Raw genomic sequence first — 19,418 nt, forward strand, 5'->3', positions numbered from 1 at the left:
AACAGTCTGGACCCAGAACTGCTTGTCCTGGTCATGTGATTCTTGAATTCTTGCGAACATCATTCTCCTCTAATTGCCTTGAAAGTTAATTTTGTGTCCATTTCACAGCATCATGAAGCCTAGGCTAAGGGGGGAAAAGGCATTTGAAAGACATCAATTCAAAGCCCGATTTGTCTTCATGCTTGAGCGGTGAGATCTGTGCAGCAGTGGTCATGCCAATTTAGCTGCAAACCCCTGGAATGACTGGTTTTATGTAAGGGGATTAGGGACGCCCCTTTATTACATTCAGATTTGGCATTCCTGTTTTTAAGAAGCCGAAGTTTAGCAGCAGGGGTGAGAATTGCACACTACTATAAGAGGGAAGGCACGCTGTAACCAAGCAGTCAAGGTCAATAAAATCCTGTTAGATTTCCAAATGAACGGAAGAGGCGATATTGATTCTGAGCCGGTCAGTCTCAGTCAGCGTGATTAGTACTGGTCCTGCACAGGTTGTGTGTTAGGATGGGATGAAGGCAAACTTACAGATGTAAAATCTCTCGGGTATTACCATGGTTGTCAAAGCAGAACTAGTGAAGCATAGCCAGGGGTTCTGCGAGAGGTTTGCATCATGGCCTGTAATTAAGTGTGAAATCAAGTTTTATAATTAATTATTATAGCTATTAGCCTTTGTCAACGGTCACCTAAATTGAATGGGTTTAACACTCAAAACAAATGCGCGTAATTATGTCAACATGACTCCAATGATGTTAAGTAATTGAATGTGTATTTCTTAAGTGGAATGATTAAAAATGGATAGATTGACTAATTAACTGTTTTTTTTACCTCTTCTCAAAAAGGAGCCTGAACAATGCAATAACCTCTGGTGTATTACAGTTTGCAAAACAAAGATTTGAATGCACGCACACTGATTTTATTATTAACTAATAACATTTATTCATAGTATAATTAGGTTAAAGATGTGTGGGAAATATGGCGAAACAATATCACAGACATGTCAAGAATACTCTCCAGAAAAGCACTGTGATGTTATCAGATATTTATTCCCTTTTTATTCCACCTTCCGTGATTTCAAAGAGGCGCAGGCAGTGGCAGATGTTTGTAGTAAATCTGTAAGTAAGGCAGACAGAATGGGGCTGAAAAATGGGGGGTGTTTCCTGTGGGCCCTGAAGCCGGCTCCCAAGTCCATGATTCTCACATGAGTGCTGTCAACAGCCATTTCTGTCTAGGAGAAGGAGAGACTTAGGGGTGGACTACTACCAGAAAAGCAGATGTAGCGCCATGGTGTTGTACAATAGAGTGCATATTAGCGATTAATGTAGTCAAGTACTTGAACTGGTAACATTGATATAAAATTTTTTTATCTGTTTTGATAAATTTTACCAATTTAGTACACAAATTATGTTTTCTGTTTTAAAAGTTCACTGTGTTTTTAGTTTCCTGGTCAGGTCCGTATGTGTGGAGTCTTGCCATCCTGAGTGGGTTTCCTCCAGGTTCTCCGGTTTCCTTTCACAGTCTAAAGACATGTAGAGTAGGCTAATTGGCGTTCGCATTATGCCTTTAGTGTGTGAGTGACTGGCACCCTTACAAGGGTGTACCCTGTCTCGTGATCTGAATCTTTTGGGATAGGCTCCAGGTTTCCCACGACACAGTACAGGATAAGTGATATAGAAAATGAATTAAAGAATTCCCAGTAATCAGCTTGCATGTCTGGGACAACCTGGAGTCCTACGTTTTGTGTGTCTGTGTTCTTAATATGTGCTGTGTCATAGTCTATAATAGGGGCAGGGGTAGCTCGGTGGCTAAGGTGATGGACTGCTGACCAGGGTTGAGGGTCCCTTGAGCAAGGTCTTTCCTGCCAAGTGCTCAGATACAATCGAGCATCGAGTTGGCAACCCGACCCCACGAGTAACTGCCTCGACAGATCAACACTACCGCTCAAAAGTTTGGGATTTCTTGCAATTTTTTTTGTTTGTTTTTTGTTTAGTGATTATTTTCTACATTCTACAACAATACTGGGGATTTCACTCTGTTTAAAGGAGATTATTGCATATTGTTGACGCTTTCAATATAGAAAGAAATGTTAGAAAGTCATCTCAAACTTTTTGAGCAGTAGTGGATATGTTTCCCGATTTGTTTGGGCGGCACGTAGACAGAAACACACATACATAGTCTATAATATAACACCGTTATGGAACCTACCTGGTCAGTTACACTTGGCAGAACAACCAAAAATTCTTCTTTATTTGCGACTTTCATTACAAGCTGCCTGCAAGAATCTGTATGCACAATATTAACAATATGAAGGGAATTAGGAGTGCCCAAGATCCATCTGAAAGTGTCTCCAAACTTGTTAAACATATAAAAAGAAAAGACTTTTTGACAAATGGGGAAACTTGGACCAGAACAATGGGTTGCCTGTTATCCATTTAACAGCTGGATACAAGATCTGTTGTTGCTGTAGCGTGATTTCAAATGCATGCAGATGACCGAATTGGCACAATTTCGCTATTTCTTAGAGACAAGACTGAACCACAAAGTTCACACAGTATCCAACTGTGAGCAGGAAATGCAGACACGCACCCTGCAGATCATTCCACGGCTATGATATCCCATTCAAGCGCTTTCCTTTGACTGCATGTTTGAAAGCTGAAGTTGTTGAAAGATGAACGGCTACAGTATCGTATCACTGACCCACTCGTCTTTAAGGAAGAGCATTAATCATGCCTGGAAAGTGCAGAACGAGTGGGGTGGTTTGTTCATGGTCACAAATGCATAGAATCATCCAGCCGTAGTGCATTTGAGTGTGGCTTACTGCATTGTAAAGCACTCCTGTTTAAATAAGCATATATCTGATGGCAGCTTTCTTTCAAGGTCACCTACTAGTTCAAAGGAAATCTTGATCTTTTTTTTTTGTTTATTTGTTTTTTTAACAAAACACCAAGCCTATCATAAGGTTAAACCAACAGCATTGAAGTGGAAAGGTCAATTTCTCACACTGAGATGTTTTAAATGGACTATATCATGAATAGCTCATTGTGTAGCTCAGTTTTTTTTTTTTTTTTTTTTTTTTTTAGTATAATTTTTTATTTACTTTTTCTATCTGTCCCTGAAACTGGCTTGATTGTGGATAGAATAACCACGGTGAAACAAATGATTAGTTACAATGCTAATGGGATAATAAATCTCAGCAGGAGGTGTCATCTCAATATATAAAAGGTTCCCCGGGGCAGTTCAACCACGATCTGTGTGAGAGAGACTCTCACCTTTAAAACACTAAAACTATCAAAAAGTAGGTTACCCATGACAAAGTGGGCACTTGATTGTACCGGGGAAAAGGAGGACTTCAGTTAATGATTTCATTCCTTAAAAATGCAAAAGTAGGACAAAGGCATGTTCAGCCTTGAGGATAACAAGTGTGCCATCCTTATACAATCGGTCACCCCCACCTTTCACACTTTTAACCACCCTCGGGCTCTTCTTTGTAGGTCTTGAAATAATACTCTGAATAAAGAGACTGTGTGTAGCCTACAATAGCTAAAGTAATGGAAAGGGAGGCGTGCCTTACCACCAGATCTTACAGTGTTTGCTTTAACGCTTCAGCCTGAGGAATAGTGTGGTATTTTTAATAATCCATTACATTCTTCGTTGCCCCATTTTTCCTTTTCAGAATCTGTGCCTGTGTTTGTATATAGAATATGCACGAGTGGTCTGTGTGGGTTTCACTTCACTAACCAAAATCCACTCTCCAAAATCTCTCTCTGTACCCTCCTTATTCTCAGGGGGAAGTTTGCAGTGGTGAAGAAGTGTTTTGAGAAGAGCACCGGTCGAGAATATGCTGCCAAGTTCATGAGGAAGAGGAGAAAAGGCCAGGACTGCAGAGCGGAGATCATTCATGAGATTGCAGTGCTCGAGCTGGCATCATCTTGTCATCGAGTGGTCAACCTGCACGCGGTCTACGAGATGTCCAGTGAGATAGTGCTCGTTCTAGAGTTGTGAGTATATACATGTGGGGATGGCTTCGTTTAACAGTAATTGTTCACCCATAACATTAAAAGCAACTAGGTCTTTGGTTCCCCTTGTGCCACACATCTAGGGGTGTGGCTTTGCAGGGCCTCGGGGGTGTGCTGTGGTCTCTGGTTCTGGGGCGGCAGAACCTTTGTGCTGCAAAGTGGATTCTCCACGGATCAGACTTGTTTGTCCGGTGCTTCTGGGGTGGGGAGTTTGGAGGACGGGTCTGAGGCCTTGGGCTTTTTGCCTTCCGTATAATTGGCTGGTGTATTATCAGTATCGTTCAGTTTACCTGCCACTGGTGTTGATGTTATGTTGCTGTATATCATGATATAAAATTTTACTATAGGTTCAAGATTCTACAAAGACCATATTAAATCCATGTATTTCACAAAGTTCATCAAGAAAATTCTAAATTATTTTCGCTTAATGTTTGCACTTTTTTTAATTATTATAATAATAATTATTATTATTATTATTTCTACAATGAACCACATTCTGATACTTAAAGTGTAACGTTAATAAATCATAGTATCGCTCTCATATTGTCATATTGCTCAGTCCTAGTACTGTTATTGAACTCTTCAGAATAGGATACATATCTATCAGGAAGTATAAAATATGATCAACATGTGATTAAAACCAAAATTTGTCTTTAACAAATGGTAAGAAAGAAATATTTACCTCGTAAAGTAGCATGTTTAGCTTTTTGCCTCAGTGACTGGCTGCATGAGAACCATCAGACCGCACAGTGTGTGAAAATGATTAAGATGAGGAAGGCTGCATGTGTTTGCCCTACAGCTTCCTCGATGCTGGGTGACCTGTTTCCCAGTTCCAAAGTAATTGCAATGGCCCTCTGTATACACACACACATACACACAGACAGACAGAAAGAGCAGTAAGGGAAATAAAGCATGCAGGTTAGTAGGTGAACTTTGCTGCACATATCCAGGATAATATTACTTATTTCATTTGAACACTCATGCAGGCTGGATGAATGCATTGTGTTTGCTATATAGATATAGATCGTTGTACATGTACTTTAAAAGAGGCAAAAAATAATAAAATGTAAAATGGCAAATCGTCCTGTAGTTTACATCGTTCACTAGGAAGAAAAGGTGCTGTTTATTTAGGCTTTTAGCTCGCAGCTCTTTTAGACTGCATGAAAAATAATTGGAACTGGTTTCAGAGCTTTCATTCTGTAATGGAAATAACATAGCAGGAAAGCGAGAGCTTTTATCTGAAATAGGATAGTCGATCTACCCGAAATGAAACAATAAAACAGAAAAATAGGCCAATAATTTTACCCACAGAAAACAGTTCGAAGAGTCAAGCGGTGATGTGCCACAGGCCCGACTTGCCGCAGTACGAAAAACAGCTTATTGTTTCAGATATTCCGAATATAAATAACTCCAGACCCATTCCGAGCACCGTTTATTTGCCTTTTCATCTTCATTTTGTGTCTCTGGATCTAAGAGACCATGGATCCAAGTTTTGTCGCATGATTGCCGGACTTGAACCCTGCAATCACAAACCAGCCTTAGAGCAATACCAGTCCAAATGAAAAAATAAAATAACCACATGGATTTAACTAAGCAAAAAAGTTAAGAGCCTTTTACTGCATAATTACTGCAGTAATTAATAGGTTTTAGCTGCAACAGGTTATTTAACCCTAACTAATCTAGGTCTAGGTTCACCAACATTATACAGTATGATCAAAAAAATTAAGTCTGCTGACGACCTGAATATACTGAATGACCAGCTTTTTCAATCTATTGATTTTTTTTTTTCCCTAATGGCACAGACATATTCCAAGATGCCAGGATTCATCGGGCTCAACTTGTGGAGTGGTTCAGGGAGCATGAGACATCTCATGGATGCTCTGTCCTATGTATTTATACTTCTTTTTTTATGCATAGAGAAATACATAGGTAATAAAGGTTGTTCTGCATCTGTTTAGGCTCATCTACAAGCCTAGTTCATAAAGCAGCATAACTTCTCTTTTAGCACAGGGTCAGTCTCGCTTCCTTTCTGTCACCACTGAACGGCATGCAGTCATTTCCCTTTTAGTTCAAGTCCATCATCTGGCCACCCTCACGCCCATGGCCCAACAGCAACTGGTGATGACTGATGCTCGCTAAATTAGCATTTGGGGTTTCCATTTATTCAGCCATATCATTTATCAACTTTGGAATAATTCCAGGTATAAACACTGAGGGAGAAATGTGCGTTTGAGAGAATGTTTTAGCCTGTGTTGGTGTGCAAATGGAACAGAACCGTAATAAGATTAAAGTGAACGTTTCCTCTCCGCCACTCGTGTTTAGCCATTACTTGGCACCTTTTACAACTCTGAAACCTTAAGAGCATATAACATCCAGATTCATGTATTTAGACATGTAATGTACTGTGTAGTTGCATGTACAGTATGTGTAAACACCAGCTAGTGCTGAAGCACTGCCAAGTCAGGCTGGGTAAAAAGTAATTTAGTACATCATAAATAAAAGGCTGAAAAAATTCAACACAAGTTTTGCAAAGGTTTTTTTTTGGGGGGGGAGCAGGAAATGGGCCGTGATGTATTGCACTTTTGAGAAAATCCATCATGGTAAATGAGAGCAAACTGAATAAAACGTTAGTTGTTCGACCCTTTTCATTCAACTCGTTCACCCTACTATTCAATCTATTTTGGGGCACTGGGGTGATTTCGGAAGGGGGGGGAGCTTTGGCTTGGGTTGGGGTCAGTCCACAATGATAAAAGCCTATTCATGGTTAATGGTGGTGTTTTTGAGGGGGACTTCATCAGCCTCAGCACAGGAACGTGCCCTCATTCCACTGTGGGCTCCAGCTGAGAGTTCATAATGTCAGTGTGTTGTGCAGCGGCACGTGAGGTCCTAGACCGTGGTCGGGTCTTGCTCTATATATTACAGCTCCCATGGTTAACAGCTTCATCGCGTGTGCAAAAGTCTTTGTGAGCTGCATTTATATAGCACAGTTTTATTAACTGTGTGTATACAAGAATACAATACGACATTGCATCTTTCAGAAACTGTTGCTTCTGTATTTCCATTAATACTCTAGCATACAGTTAATGCAATCTAAAACCTCTCACTCAGCATAGTGACGGAGCAACAGTATTAAACATGCATCCGCTGTGTCTGTACATCTTCTTTCAGCTGTTTCTTCCCTCCAGAGTGAGAAAGTAGAGCAGCTGCAGCATCCCACAGGTGATACACGAGCCTGAAGGCCTTGCCTAGAGGAATGCAGTGGGCGTGTAGTGAAGGAGTTTCACCGATGGGGAATACCCAAACATGAGTCACGCCCAGAAACTGTAGGGTTTGGCAGCTGCACTTGTCTTGCTTCTGCTCAGATGACCTGACTGTGTGAGATGTCATGTTCTGTGGTGTGTATACTGGTTGCTATGAGACTTAGTTAAAAGGAGTGGGGCTATTATCCTTATTTATACAACAGTTACTTCTGGCTGAGCAGTCTGATTGGATGAAAGGCGTTCCAAGAGTGGTGATAAGACAGTAATAGCACTGAGATGTGTGTGTTTCAGTGGTTAAGGCATTGGTCTATGGTTCGCAAGGTCCCAGGTAAAAATTCCACAATCACCAAGTTGTCCCTGTTGGGCCCTTAGGTAAGGCCCTTAACCCTCAATTGCTCAGATGAGATAAATGTAAGTCGCTTTGGAGGGCGTCGGCCAAATGCCTAAATGTGCATGTGTGTGTGTGTGTATATATATATATATATATATAAGTGCACTACTTGGTTCGTGGAACCATTTCCATTTTACGCTATTTGAGATTTAAACCCAGAATTTAGAAGTTAAATTCCAAGTATGACGCAATATATAACATATCTTATTTCGAAGCAGAAATATAAGGAGAAACTTACAGAACTGTGCATCACCTTTTTTATAGTCATTCATTTTCCTCACCTTTTGGCCACATAGTATTGATAAAAAAATTAATTTGCTTTTATTACAGTGTTACCTGTTAATTACAATAATGGTCAGTCGCTCTGTTAGTCACAGTTAGTTATTTCCACTAATTATGGAAAGCAGGGCAAAATAACTGGTTAAATAAACAAATCGTAATCTGTTAATTATAAATGATGTATTACTGCATACTGCGCATGCAACATGCATTAAGCCCATATTTTTATTTCTCTTTAATTTTAAAGGATATTTAAAGCTTGCACTTTTTAATACACATAAATGATTTATTGATGGACTTGAGTATGACCAGTTCCTTGTAATCTTCTCTGTATTTTCCAGCTGGGTTACAGATTGTTAAACTTTGCTGCTATTTTTGTGGCCAGCATCAAGGAATCCTTTGATGTGGGCCTAATTGCAATTAATTACTCAGACAGGCTTAACATGCTGCTGTTATTTGACAGTAAGCAGCAGGATCTAGAAATAGATCCTCTACTACAGCTCTCTGCTCTTTGTAATCTCTTAGACACTTATTGTACAGGAACAGCTTTCATATTTAAAACAGCAAGGAAAAGGGGCTTGCAGTGTGCGTGCGTGCGTGTGCGTGCGTGTGTGTGTGTGTGGTAAGGGCATTCAGATTAGTGAAAGCTAACTCCATGCTGTTTGAGTGCTGCGGTGCCCGGACAAGCCCTTACCCAGCCAAAAACGTGACCTACTTATGATTTGGCCAGATTTTCCTTTTTCCCTTCCCTTTTTAGTCTGGTGTTTAGATCCTAACAGCCTGGCTTGGCATTTCTGGGGTATAATTACTACAACCTCACAGTGGAGCTTTTGCATTTTTTAAATCTTCAGAAGAACCAGAAGGACCAGCCAGCTCTGAAATCCATCAGAATCTCCAGCTGGTCAAGTGCTAATTGCTTTTCCCTGCAAGCCTGTTTTATTAGCATTAGGGAGGTGCTGTTCCTGCTGTTTGCTAAACACTGAGTAGCTCATTTGGACGTTAAAGCAACACTGACTAATGTCGAAAGTCTGATTTCTATCATATCACAGGATGTTTGGGATTCTGTCATTTTAAGCACATTAGTAAGCTGAGCGTCATCTGTTGGTATTGCGATAAATACCTGTATAGTCAAATAGTGTTATATCTAGCATTCTATATATATATATATATATATATATATATATATATATATATATATATATATATATATATATATATATGTATATGTGAACACACGATACAATATTATCATGATGCATGTGGCGATTCAATGTTCATTCATTTTTTCACGTTATAATTCTAAACAAACCCGGCTAATATTTACCTACCACACAGGACGCTGTGCCGTCTGCTCAAGGTTACAGTTTAGACTGCCACCTGTAGGATTTTACCACATCAAATGCAAACATATATAAATTCATTTTAAAGACAAACTATTTGTGTAGCGATAGTATAACTAAAGAATCATGATACGTAACTGAAGCATATTTAGTAGTCAGTGACCTCTGTATTAATAAGGAAGCAAAGTGAAGTTCCAAAATTAAACCAATCTTGTGCCGACCAAGAAAACCAAAAATTATTTATTCACCTAATATTAAAATGGACATGCTAGTATTGATTTCTGAACTTTATTCAGTTTCATTTCTGTCGCTGTTTTTAGAGCATATGTTAAATTTAAATATATCAAAGTCTAAATATAGATTCTTTGCTCACCTCACCCACCAGAAGTGAGATGGGCAAAGAAAAACTCCCTGAGACTCCGAAACAAGCATCCTCTTCTGGTTCTCACGCTAGTTAGTGAGATGATAAACCCTACAGTATGGAGGTGTAAGAGAGCAACGACAAACAATACTACATGTACAGTATCACAAAGATGTTCCGAACTAGCTTAATTGTGAATGTCCATAATTAAAGGAGCACTTCCTGGGAACAAATTTACACTATAAGGGTGAGATTATTTACTGACTGAGTCATGGGTATATATTGTTTTTTCGGGAAGTTCAAATGATCAGTGTTTCCCATCTACAGCAGCAAAAGGAGTCGTGAGTGCAGAGGCTCGACAAGCATGAGGATTAGTCAAGCACATCCAAATGGCCTGTAGAACTAGATAGAGAGGGAACAGATTACTAGAGATTACACAGTGGTTACACAGTGGAGTACATAAATCGTGATAAGAGTCCAAGTGATCTAGCTATGACTGCACATCCATGTAGTCCAGCTCAGGGCCAGAGCTTCTGCTTCCCTGTTATACACATTGAATTAGGTACAACAATTCTGAGACCATTGACAAAATTATTATTGTCAAAAATATAGATATTTATATTTGTCTCAGCATGTTAAGGCTCTGGGTGACTGATCAGAATGTCGGTGGTTCGAGCACTAGCTCCACCGATTTAGCGCCCTTAAGCGAGGCCCTTAACCCTATCTGCTCCAGGGACATCGTATAACCTTGCACTCTGAACCCTGCCTGTTTAAAAAAAAAAAAAAAAAGCCAGGATATGCAAAGGATAAAAAAAATTTTATGTGATGAATAAAGGCTGAACTTCTAAGTACACACTTGTAAGTGGTGTGTGTTTTTAATGCAATATCATTGTAATTCCTTATGCAGAATTACTGTACTTAGTTTGGTAAGTGGTGTGAGAGAACTGCAGAACAGGATTACAGGTCGTGCAAACACTGATCCCGGCTTATCACAGCGCTCACTAATTCCTAAACGTGCATGCAGTTACATACACTTATACTATACATACTATACAGCTACAACAGTGTTTAAAAAGTTAAAATAACACACATTCTTCAAGTTCATTAGTACGGGTATGGCAAGGTTTTTCACTTGGTGTGCATCACTGCATACTTTAATTTTAAACTCTGCGTTAAATTGTACTTCACCATGTTGAGCCTAACCATCAGACACACGGACACATGAACATACAGCAATATGTAGCCCATAGCGAGACCCAATCGACTCCAGCACTGTGTTTGAGGTCGCTCGTTCTCTCTTGGCCATGCTGTAATTGAATTTGACATGCCATCTGCGCTGAGAATCTCAGTAAGCATGTGATTGTCTGTCTCCTTTTAGGGGTTTTAGCTTCCCGTTTTGTCAGTAATGCTAGCTGGATTACTGCTGTCTGAAAGCTAAAAATGAATTAAATGGACTTTTTTGATGAATGGACTCTGGCAAAAAGAACGGACCCAAGAACAAATAATAAAAATAGCATTGTATTCAGACAGTAAGTTTGGCCAGCACACAAATGTGGTTGTAATCTCTCTCTCTCTCTCTCCAGAGAATGTGAGTGTTCATGCACATGCTCGTGACTGTGTGTGTCTATTCCCGTCATTACAACACAGTCATGCACTTGTGGAGATTTATCCCGAGGTTAATTTAGGGCAGGAGACTTAAGGACATCTGACCTAGCCCTGATGAGTACAAGACTTCCCATTTTCTACGGTAATAATTCAGATGAAATGTGGCGGTGTTAAAAGGTTATCACGGCGCAGCCGCATACCTTTCCAGGAGGAGAGGCAATAAACGTCTTCAAAAATCTCTGCTTTTTTTTTTTTTTTTTTACCAGAAATGTGGAATATAATAGAGCACATAAGTAAAAAGGTGTCTGTTGATTTTCCTTACAACTTACAACCCTAAACCTATATGATTTGCAAAAAAGATTCTAGGATGACATGCATTTTTTGTACAAACCAGGTAAATCTGTCTAACTGTAGATGCATTTATGAATAATGTCATAAATTATGTTTTGTGCAGTGCTGCTGGAGGTGAGATTTTTAACCAGTGTGTGGCAGAAAGGGACGAGGCCTTTAAAGAGGAAGATGTGAAGCGGCTGATGAGGCAAATCCTGGAGGGCGTCGCTTTTCTTCATAAGAACAACGTGGTTCATCTGGATCTAAAGGTGACGGGTTCATCATGTCAATAAATGGAAAAGATTATTTTAAATAGCTGAGTTTTTTTATTTTATTTTTTTTACAGAGTGGTGGTGTACTTGCGATGCATAGTATAAAAAAAAAACCATTTATAGCTTCTTTTTTTTTACAGTGGCTTCAAAAAAAAGGGAATATGTGCACCAGGGAATTTGTGATGCTAGAGTCCACCTAGTGGTCATTTGTTGTTACTGAAGTTTTATTTAAACGAGCAATGCATTGGAAATGGTTTACGTACTGTATATTTAAACTGTAGTCAGTATTTACACTTAATTGCAGACAATAAAGAGAACCAACATTAAGACTTAAGATTAAGTTTGTACAAAAGCCTAAGACGTGTTCAAGAGTGTTATATATACATACACACAGTACTGTGCAAAAGTCTTAGGGACCATATTATATGCTGTACCAATTTTGTTATACATGGTTATCATGTCTGCATACTTATGTACAAACTCATTCAGTATTTTCATATATAACCTAAAAATTAATTAATAAATAACATTACATGATGATATATGCATGACTGTCAAGAAAGACAGACCAGACAACAAGACAGACCAGTTTTCAGAACCCTAATGTACGCTCCTGGGATTTACATAAAAATAGAAAGGAGCGAGTGTGACAAAGTTACCAGAAGAACTCATATTCTCCAGCAAGCTCAGTAAAACAGCTGTTTTCTTTCTATTTTTATGCAAATCTGGCGAAAATCCTGTGTCAAGTTGTGTGCGCGGATCGGATGGTCCGTTGTTTTGACACCTTGATGAAAGCAGCCGAAAGAATGTTATTTGTCCTGTTGAAGTGGCATCAATATGTCAGAGATCATTTTCAATCACATTTTTTATAGTAGTTAAAGTAGTTTCAAGTAGTTAAAGTAGCTAAATTCAATTTTATTTATGTCGTTTTTAAGACTGGTCATTGTCACAAAGCTGCTTTACAGATAATTAAAAAAACTACACTAAATTAAAGAAATGAGATTCTAAAGTGTTAGGAAATATATATAAATTATAATTATCAGATTGTCCCTGATGAGCAAGCAGAGGGCGACAGTGGCAAGGAAATACTCCCTGAGGAAGAAATCTTGATAGGAACCAGACTCAACAGGAAACCCTCATTTAAGTGATATCAGAAGGCTGGGATTTATCTGCAACCATATTTTGTTGTGGCTGGAAGTGCAGTATAAGAGGAAGGGTTAATATGGAGTCCGCTTTCATTATTGGAGGCTCGGGTATAAAATTATTTGTGGGAAATTCAGTCCTGAACTATTAAGTGACTGCAGTCAAAAGTCATCAGAAAACAGCTTTCTGCATCATCTGAGTCTAAGAACATCTTCATGGTCTAGAGGAACTATCCCAAATAACCCACATCTACAGGTTAGACAGGTTCGGAGGGCAGAGGGAGGGTCTGGATCACTGGCATCTCAGGAGCGCAATGTGTAGCTCAACAGACAGAGAGAGTAGAGAAAGAGAACAAGAGCTAACAGTTAGGTATGTTCACAGACATGTTATGTTTAAAGTGAATGTATATTTGGTGCAGAGTACAAGCTGGGACTCCGGCAGGACTAACTATGACAGCATAACTAAAAGTAAGAGCTCATAGACGTGAGGGCTTCCTGGGAAGAAAAGCAACCAGTCAACCAACATGAGTGATAAATGAGAGTGGGGGAAGGCAGCATTCAAGCATACCAGTTCACCATAATACTCTAGGTCTTTGATTCCCCCCAAAAATGCAAAGCTATTCCATAACTTTGAGATTTTGTTAAAAAAAAAAAAAAAAAAAAAAAAGCTCAGCCCCCTGCTGTAGTTTTTATAATACAATGTACTGACAAGCAGCCTGCATCCTTTAATTGAAGTAGGCATGGCAGATCATGAATCACAAGCAGTTTATTAAACCCTGATTTATGATGCATCAACACGGCTGAACGGGAACATGTACAGTACATGTACCAATGGAAGGTTTGGACACACCTTTTGATTCAACGTTTTTTTTTTTTTTTTTTTTTTTTTGTTTTTTAATCATTTATTTTATACATTATAGAACAATACTGGAGATTTTAGAACTATATTACTATGTTACTATTTACCAAAATGTTTAAAGAAATCGTAGCCTATTTTACAATCTTTTCTACAGCCACAGAACATTCTCCTGACCAGTGATGATCCTCTTGGGGACATTAAAATTGTGGACTTTGGCCTCTCGAGAATGGTGAGCAGTAACCAGGAAATCAGAGAGATCATGGGCACACCTGAATATGTTGGTAAGACATGCTGTGGCTTGTACCACTCAGTTTTACTATTTCAATAGATGCAGTTGTAATCTTTCTACTCTTTTAACTTTTCTCTATCCTTTTTTTCAGCCCCAGAGGTTCTTAATTATGAACCCATTAGCACAGCCACTGATATGTGGTGAGTAGCCTTTCTATAAAGCTCCTACAAGTACTTTGATATTTAATTCATTAATGATGCTTAAATCTGGCTATTTATTGCACAGCATAAAGTGCAACACGACTTTGCGCTTGATGATTGTGACCAGGTCTCGTAAGCAAGACAGGAAGGTCAGCCTCTTAAAAGCTGTTATTATACAACAGTATGCTAATTTCATTGCCGTTTGTTTTGTTTTTTTTCCTCTTGTAGGAGTATCGGCGTCCTCGCGTACGTGATGCTGACGGGTATGTCTCCATTCCTGGGAGCCGATAAGCAGGAGACCTTCCTCAACATCTCCCAGATTAATGTCAGCTACACAGAGGAGGAACTGGAACATCTGGACAAGGCGGCCATCCACTTCATCAAGTCTTTGCTCATCAAGGAACCTGAGTATGCACAGAGACACATCCCAGAATATTACTGCTGTTGGTGTAAAATTAGCGTCTTATCAGGGGTGAAAACAGAGAAGCTTTTTGCTTCACCTTGGTCCATAGAGTGATGGAAGCAATGTTTAGTGGGTAGTGAGACATGTCTATCATGTTTAAACCAAACAGAAAAAAATACATTTAAACATGCACTCACTGGAATAGCCATCCACCACGTCATTCAGGTACATTGCCAGTCTTGTTGATCAATCATGCTGGCAGTAGAGTAATGTAATCATACAGATACAGGTCAAGAGCTTCAGGCCTTCTTAGTCAAGAACAGGAACCAGAGGCTATAGTGGGAACAGGCTCACTGAAACTGGGCAGCTATAGGCTGGGGGGAAAAAAAGCCCATCTGGTTTCATTCCAGTCTATCGCGTTTCGTGAGCCTCAAATCTCTATCAGGTGTGGAAAATGATGTCTTCTGTTATTGTACCCATCAACCCCAAAGTTCAATTTGCTTTCTGAGATTTTTTTTCTTCCCCTCTTCTGCTCACTGCAGTTCTCAGCTCACTGAGGTTTTGAAGAGTGATTTGATTTACGGTAACTTTCCATTTAGTTAGAATTTTATTCAATTACATTTTATTTATATAGCACATCATTGCTGCAAAGAATCAAACAAAAATATGGAAATGAGTCTGAAAGATTAAGGAAATATGTATCAATTATAATTATCAGATCGTCCCTGATAAGCAAGCCGAGGACGATTGGTAGCAAGGGAAATCTCCCTGAGATGGCAATAGAAGGAAAACCTTGAGGGGAACCAGACTCAGCAGGAAACCCACCATCCTGATTTGGGGTATAACAGATAGCAGGGATTGATCAGCAGTCATACTAAGTGTTAAACAGCTAAAAGTTCAGTATAATGGGAGAGGTGTTTAAATCAATATGGAGTCCACTTTCATTATTAGAGGCTCAGGTACAAAACTGCTTGTAGGAATTTCAGTCCTGAGCTATTGAGTCACCAGCCATCAGGGAACAGTGTGTCCAGAGGCCTGACAGGGGGGTCTGGGTCACTGGCAGCTCAGGAGCGCCATGTGTAGCTGGACAGAGAGACTAGGTATGGTCACAATCACATGTATAAGGTGAATGCATATTTAGTGCAGTGTGCAAGCGGGGACTCCAGCAGGACTAACTATGACAGCATAACTAAAAGGGAGAGCCAGAAGAACATGAGGGCTCCCTGGGAAGTAAAACATCCAGTCACTTCACAGTCAACAAACCTGCATGATCAATGAGAGTGGGGTAGGACAGCTGGAATTAGTCCAGAGGTTGTTGCCTGTAAAAATAAAAAAATAATAAAAAATGATACTGGAAATCAGCATTTATTTACTGATGTGTTCAAACCATCTGGCACCAATAACAGTACCAGGGAAATTGCACTTTTTATTTGTTTATTTTATGTGACCATTAATTAAAGCTCTTGACCTGTATTAGGGTGATTGTTTGCATTACACTGCTGCCACATGATTTACTGATAACTGCATGATAGTGCAGGTGTACTGGTGTTCCTAATAAAGTGGATGGTGAATGTGTCAGACGCTGTAATACATCCATCTTAACTTTTTACTTGGTTAAATTGTTGATGTGTCACGTACACTTGTATTTCTTGTGTTACATCATCATAATGAACACATTTGTCCATCTGGCACCTATGAATAAAAAACAAATAGACCAGACAGACAATCTGCATGTCCCAAGCACCAGGGCTACTGATTTGTCCTTCCCTGTAGTGCAGTTTTACTCATCTCGTTATTTGTCTTCGAGCACATCGTAAAAACTGAATCCATCTCGTTTGAACAGGGATCGTTCCACTGCAGAGGACTGCCTGAAACACCCGTGGCTACAAACACAAGAGACCGATTCTGAAAAGGAGAAAGGGAGCACGGCCTCCTCCACTCAGAGCGCTGAGGAGGACGTCGAGGAGGAAAGCAGATTGACTGAGGAGCTCATCGTCATGGCAGCGTACACTCTGGGCCAGTGCAGGCAGTCCTCAGACAAGGAGAGCCTGACCCCAGAGCAAAAGGTAATTTCAAAGCGCTTCAAATTTGAAGAGCCCTTCCCAGGCCTGCAGGAAGTCCCGGGAGAATTCATCTACTAAACCCTGTGATGGCCAGACAGGCACTAAGCTCCCAACTAACGCTGCACTTATGACACATCTTTTGTGTTTATGTCTTCTCCTCAAATTTTAACCCACTTCGTTAAGCCAACTGTGTTTTTTTTATGTTTATATTTCCTAGGCTGTTTACTGTTTTGTTTTTCATGGAATATATTATTAAAGACTAAGCATTTGTATAGTACTTGGATGCTCTCTTGTGTGGTGTTTTGCCCCCTGCATGTGTTATTGTTGATTTATGACAATTACATCTCTTCTATACATCTACTTTTGCTTATTTTCCATTTTATTAATTTTTTTGTGCAGGGGGAGAGCAGAGCTGGTGGAGTTAAATGTAATTAAAACTAATTTTAAAAGTTATATCTGTGCTTTATAAAAAGCCATGTTGTGTGTTCAGATCCTGACAGAGCGTTCATGCGGTAGTAATCTTGAGAAATTTCCCTTTCCCCCCACGACACATATTATTGCCTTTTTAGTTGTGTCCATTCGTTATGAATCAGTCAGTGTAAAGAGTATAGCTTTTCAACGGCAACACATTTGACAGTAAGTGTCCTGATATTGTAAATAAAAGTTCAACTTTTGAAGACGTTCCTGTTTTTGTGTCGTGATTTTGGACATACTGTAGCAATGATGTGTTTGAGTGTGCAGTGAAATGGGGTGTGAAAAAAAGGCTTTGTACAGATCAAAACATTTACAGTATATTATAGACTGATGCATTTACTTGCTACTGAAGTCTTTTCGCCTTATTATTATTTTTTTTATGTTTTTTTTTTGGAAATGCTGGCAGTGTGAAAGAGGAGAATTGTTGCTTTTACTGGTTTGTAGGGTCATGGTGCGACTGGAGCCCATCCCAGGGAACTTGGGCCCAAGGTGGGGTACAACTTGGACAGGGGACACGCATTGACACATCCGATCATGCACCGTGGGCAGTTTGGAAACTCGTATCAACCTGCAGCACGTCGCTGGAATTTGCTAAGAAACAACAGTACCTGGAGGAAACCCTGCAATCACAGAGATCACATGCAAATAGATCAGAGGTGAAATTCAACCCCCACTCCCTAACTCTTATTATTTATGTATTTATTTATTTATTTATTTAATTTTAATATGTTGCATTTTGCTCAATAGTCAAATGGTGGTAAGCTATGCTAAATGTGTTCATTATTTCAAAATGTTACTGCTTTGACAATGACCATTGTTTAAAGTGCAATACTAATAAAATTTAATTGAATAGAAGAATTTAAAGGTTCTTTCCATTCAATCATAAGAGGGCACTGCATTCTGTAAATAGCCATTCAAAAGCAAAACTTTCACTCAATCTGCATATGCTTATCCTGTACAGGATCATGGGAGGCCTGGAGCCTATCCCAGGAGACTCAGAGCACTATGCGAGGTACACCCTGGATGGGGTGCCATTCCATCGAAGAGCACACATTTGCACACGCGCACACTACAAAGAATTTGGAAACACCAGTCAGCCTAATCTGCATGTCTTTGGACTGTGGGAGGAAACCAGAGTACCCGGAGGAAACCAACCAAACACAGAGAGAATGTGCAAACTCCACGCACAGACCCAAGGCAGGAATCGAACCCTCAACCCTGGAGGAGCAAGGCCCTGCTCCTGCCGAAAGCAAAACTAATATTTTATAATACCTTTTATAATGAGTTTTTCCTCAGTTGCCATGGTACATTTCCCAAATCGGAATTAAAATTTATGCATCCTACATCGTTCCATGTTGTTTTATTATAAATGTATTACACTGGTTCCCTGAAACAGATGAAATTATTAAAAGTGGGTTTAAAACTGTCCAACACATTATTAAAATATGGAAGATAGTGCTGAACCATCAAGTTCACATATTTTTGAGCAGTGATGAGCCCATATTGACCCTACTCCAGAGCAATGCATAAGAAAGGATGCACATGAAGTGATGCACCCATCATGCATAGTGCCCGCTTGTACAAGCTTCTGAAGTAAGGCTATTATCTGTGGATGCTTCAGTGGCACATGGTCTAGGCTCAAAAACATTATGTATAATAACATGGACACTTCACCAGGTTAAACTATCAATTCCCCCCTGACACCATGGACAAATATATGATGATGCCAAGATTCAGCAAGATAAAAATTTGAGAATGAGGAACTTTTTTTACACACATTAATTGGTCCCTAAAGAGTCGTGACCTTAACCTTACTGAAAGTCTTGTAAAGAGATGTGCTGTAAAAGACTTTACCAAATGGTTTGACTCTTCCATCATCAAATGTGTACCAAAAAGAAAATTAAAAGAATTCCAACAGAATATTTAATATTTAAATAAAGAGAATTTTTTTCTTTGTCTGGGTAGTGTACTTTGAGCAAGTTACCGGCTTTTTCAGGTAATTATTTATGTGGTGCATTTTACAGTTTTTCAAATATTAAGGATGATTTGATAAATGTTCCAGAGCAACTGAAAAAACTGTAATTGCAAGTGATTCTCCTTGCAAGAGATACTAAAAGTTATTGAAATAAAATTATTTTTCTATTAAAATTGTGATTTATAAATATGCAAAGTCATAATATTAAGCAAAAAGGGGTGTGCC

At 39.3% G+C, this 19,418-nt stretch overlaps 1 protein-coding gene across 2 annotated transcripts in view; it reads left to right on the top strand.

Annotated features, from left to right (window-relative positions):
• stk17a (serine/threonine kinase 17a) overlaps positions 1–18,561 on the top strand; it is a 29,446-nt gene extending 10,885 nt beyond the window's left edge. Inside the window, exons 2-9 of one of the 2 annotated variants that reach the window (XM_053493805.1) lie at positions 3,780–3,992; positions 11,701–11,845; positions 14,004–14,130; positions 14,230–14,278; positions 14,507–14,686; positions 16,525–16,747; positions 17,663–17,874; positions 18,180–18,561. In XM_053493805.1, coding sequence (XP_053349780.1) covers positions 3,780–3,992; positions 11,701–11,845; positions 14,004–14,130; positions 14,230–14,278; positions 14,507–14,686; positions 16,525–16,747; positions 17,663–17,874; positions 18,180–18,477 — 1,447 coding nt within the window. In that variant the 3' untranslated portion in view covers positions 18,478–18,561. Of the gene's footprint in view, positions 1–3,779; positions 3,993–11,700; positions 11,846–14,003; positions 14,131–14,229; positions 14,279–14,506; positions 14,687–16,524; positions 17,425–17,662; positions 17,875–18,179 lie in introns of those variants that run through there. The other variant, XM_053493806.1, reaches the window with a different exon arrangement.
• Positions 18,562–19,418: the final 857 nt, after the last annotated feature.

The sequence above is a fragment of the Clarias gariepinus genome, chromosome 4 (assembly GCF_024256425.1).
Source record: "Clarias gariepinus isolate MV-2021 ecotype Netherlands chromosome 4, CGAR_prim_01v2, whole genome shotgun sequence".
NCBI lineage: Eukaryota > Metazoa > Chordata > Actinopteri > Siluriformes > Clariidae > Clarias > Clarias gariepinus.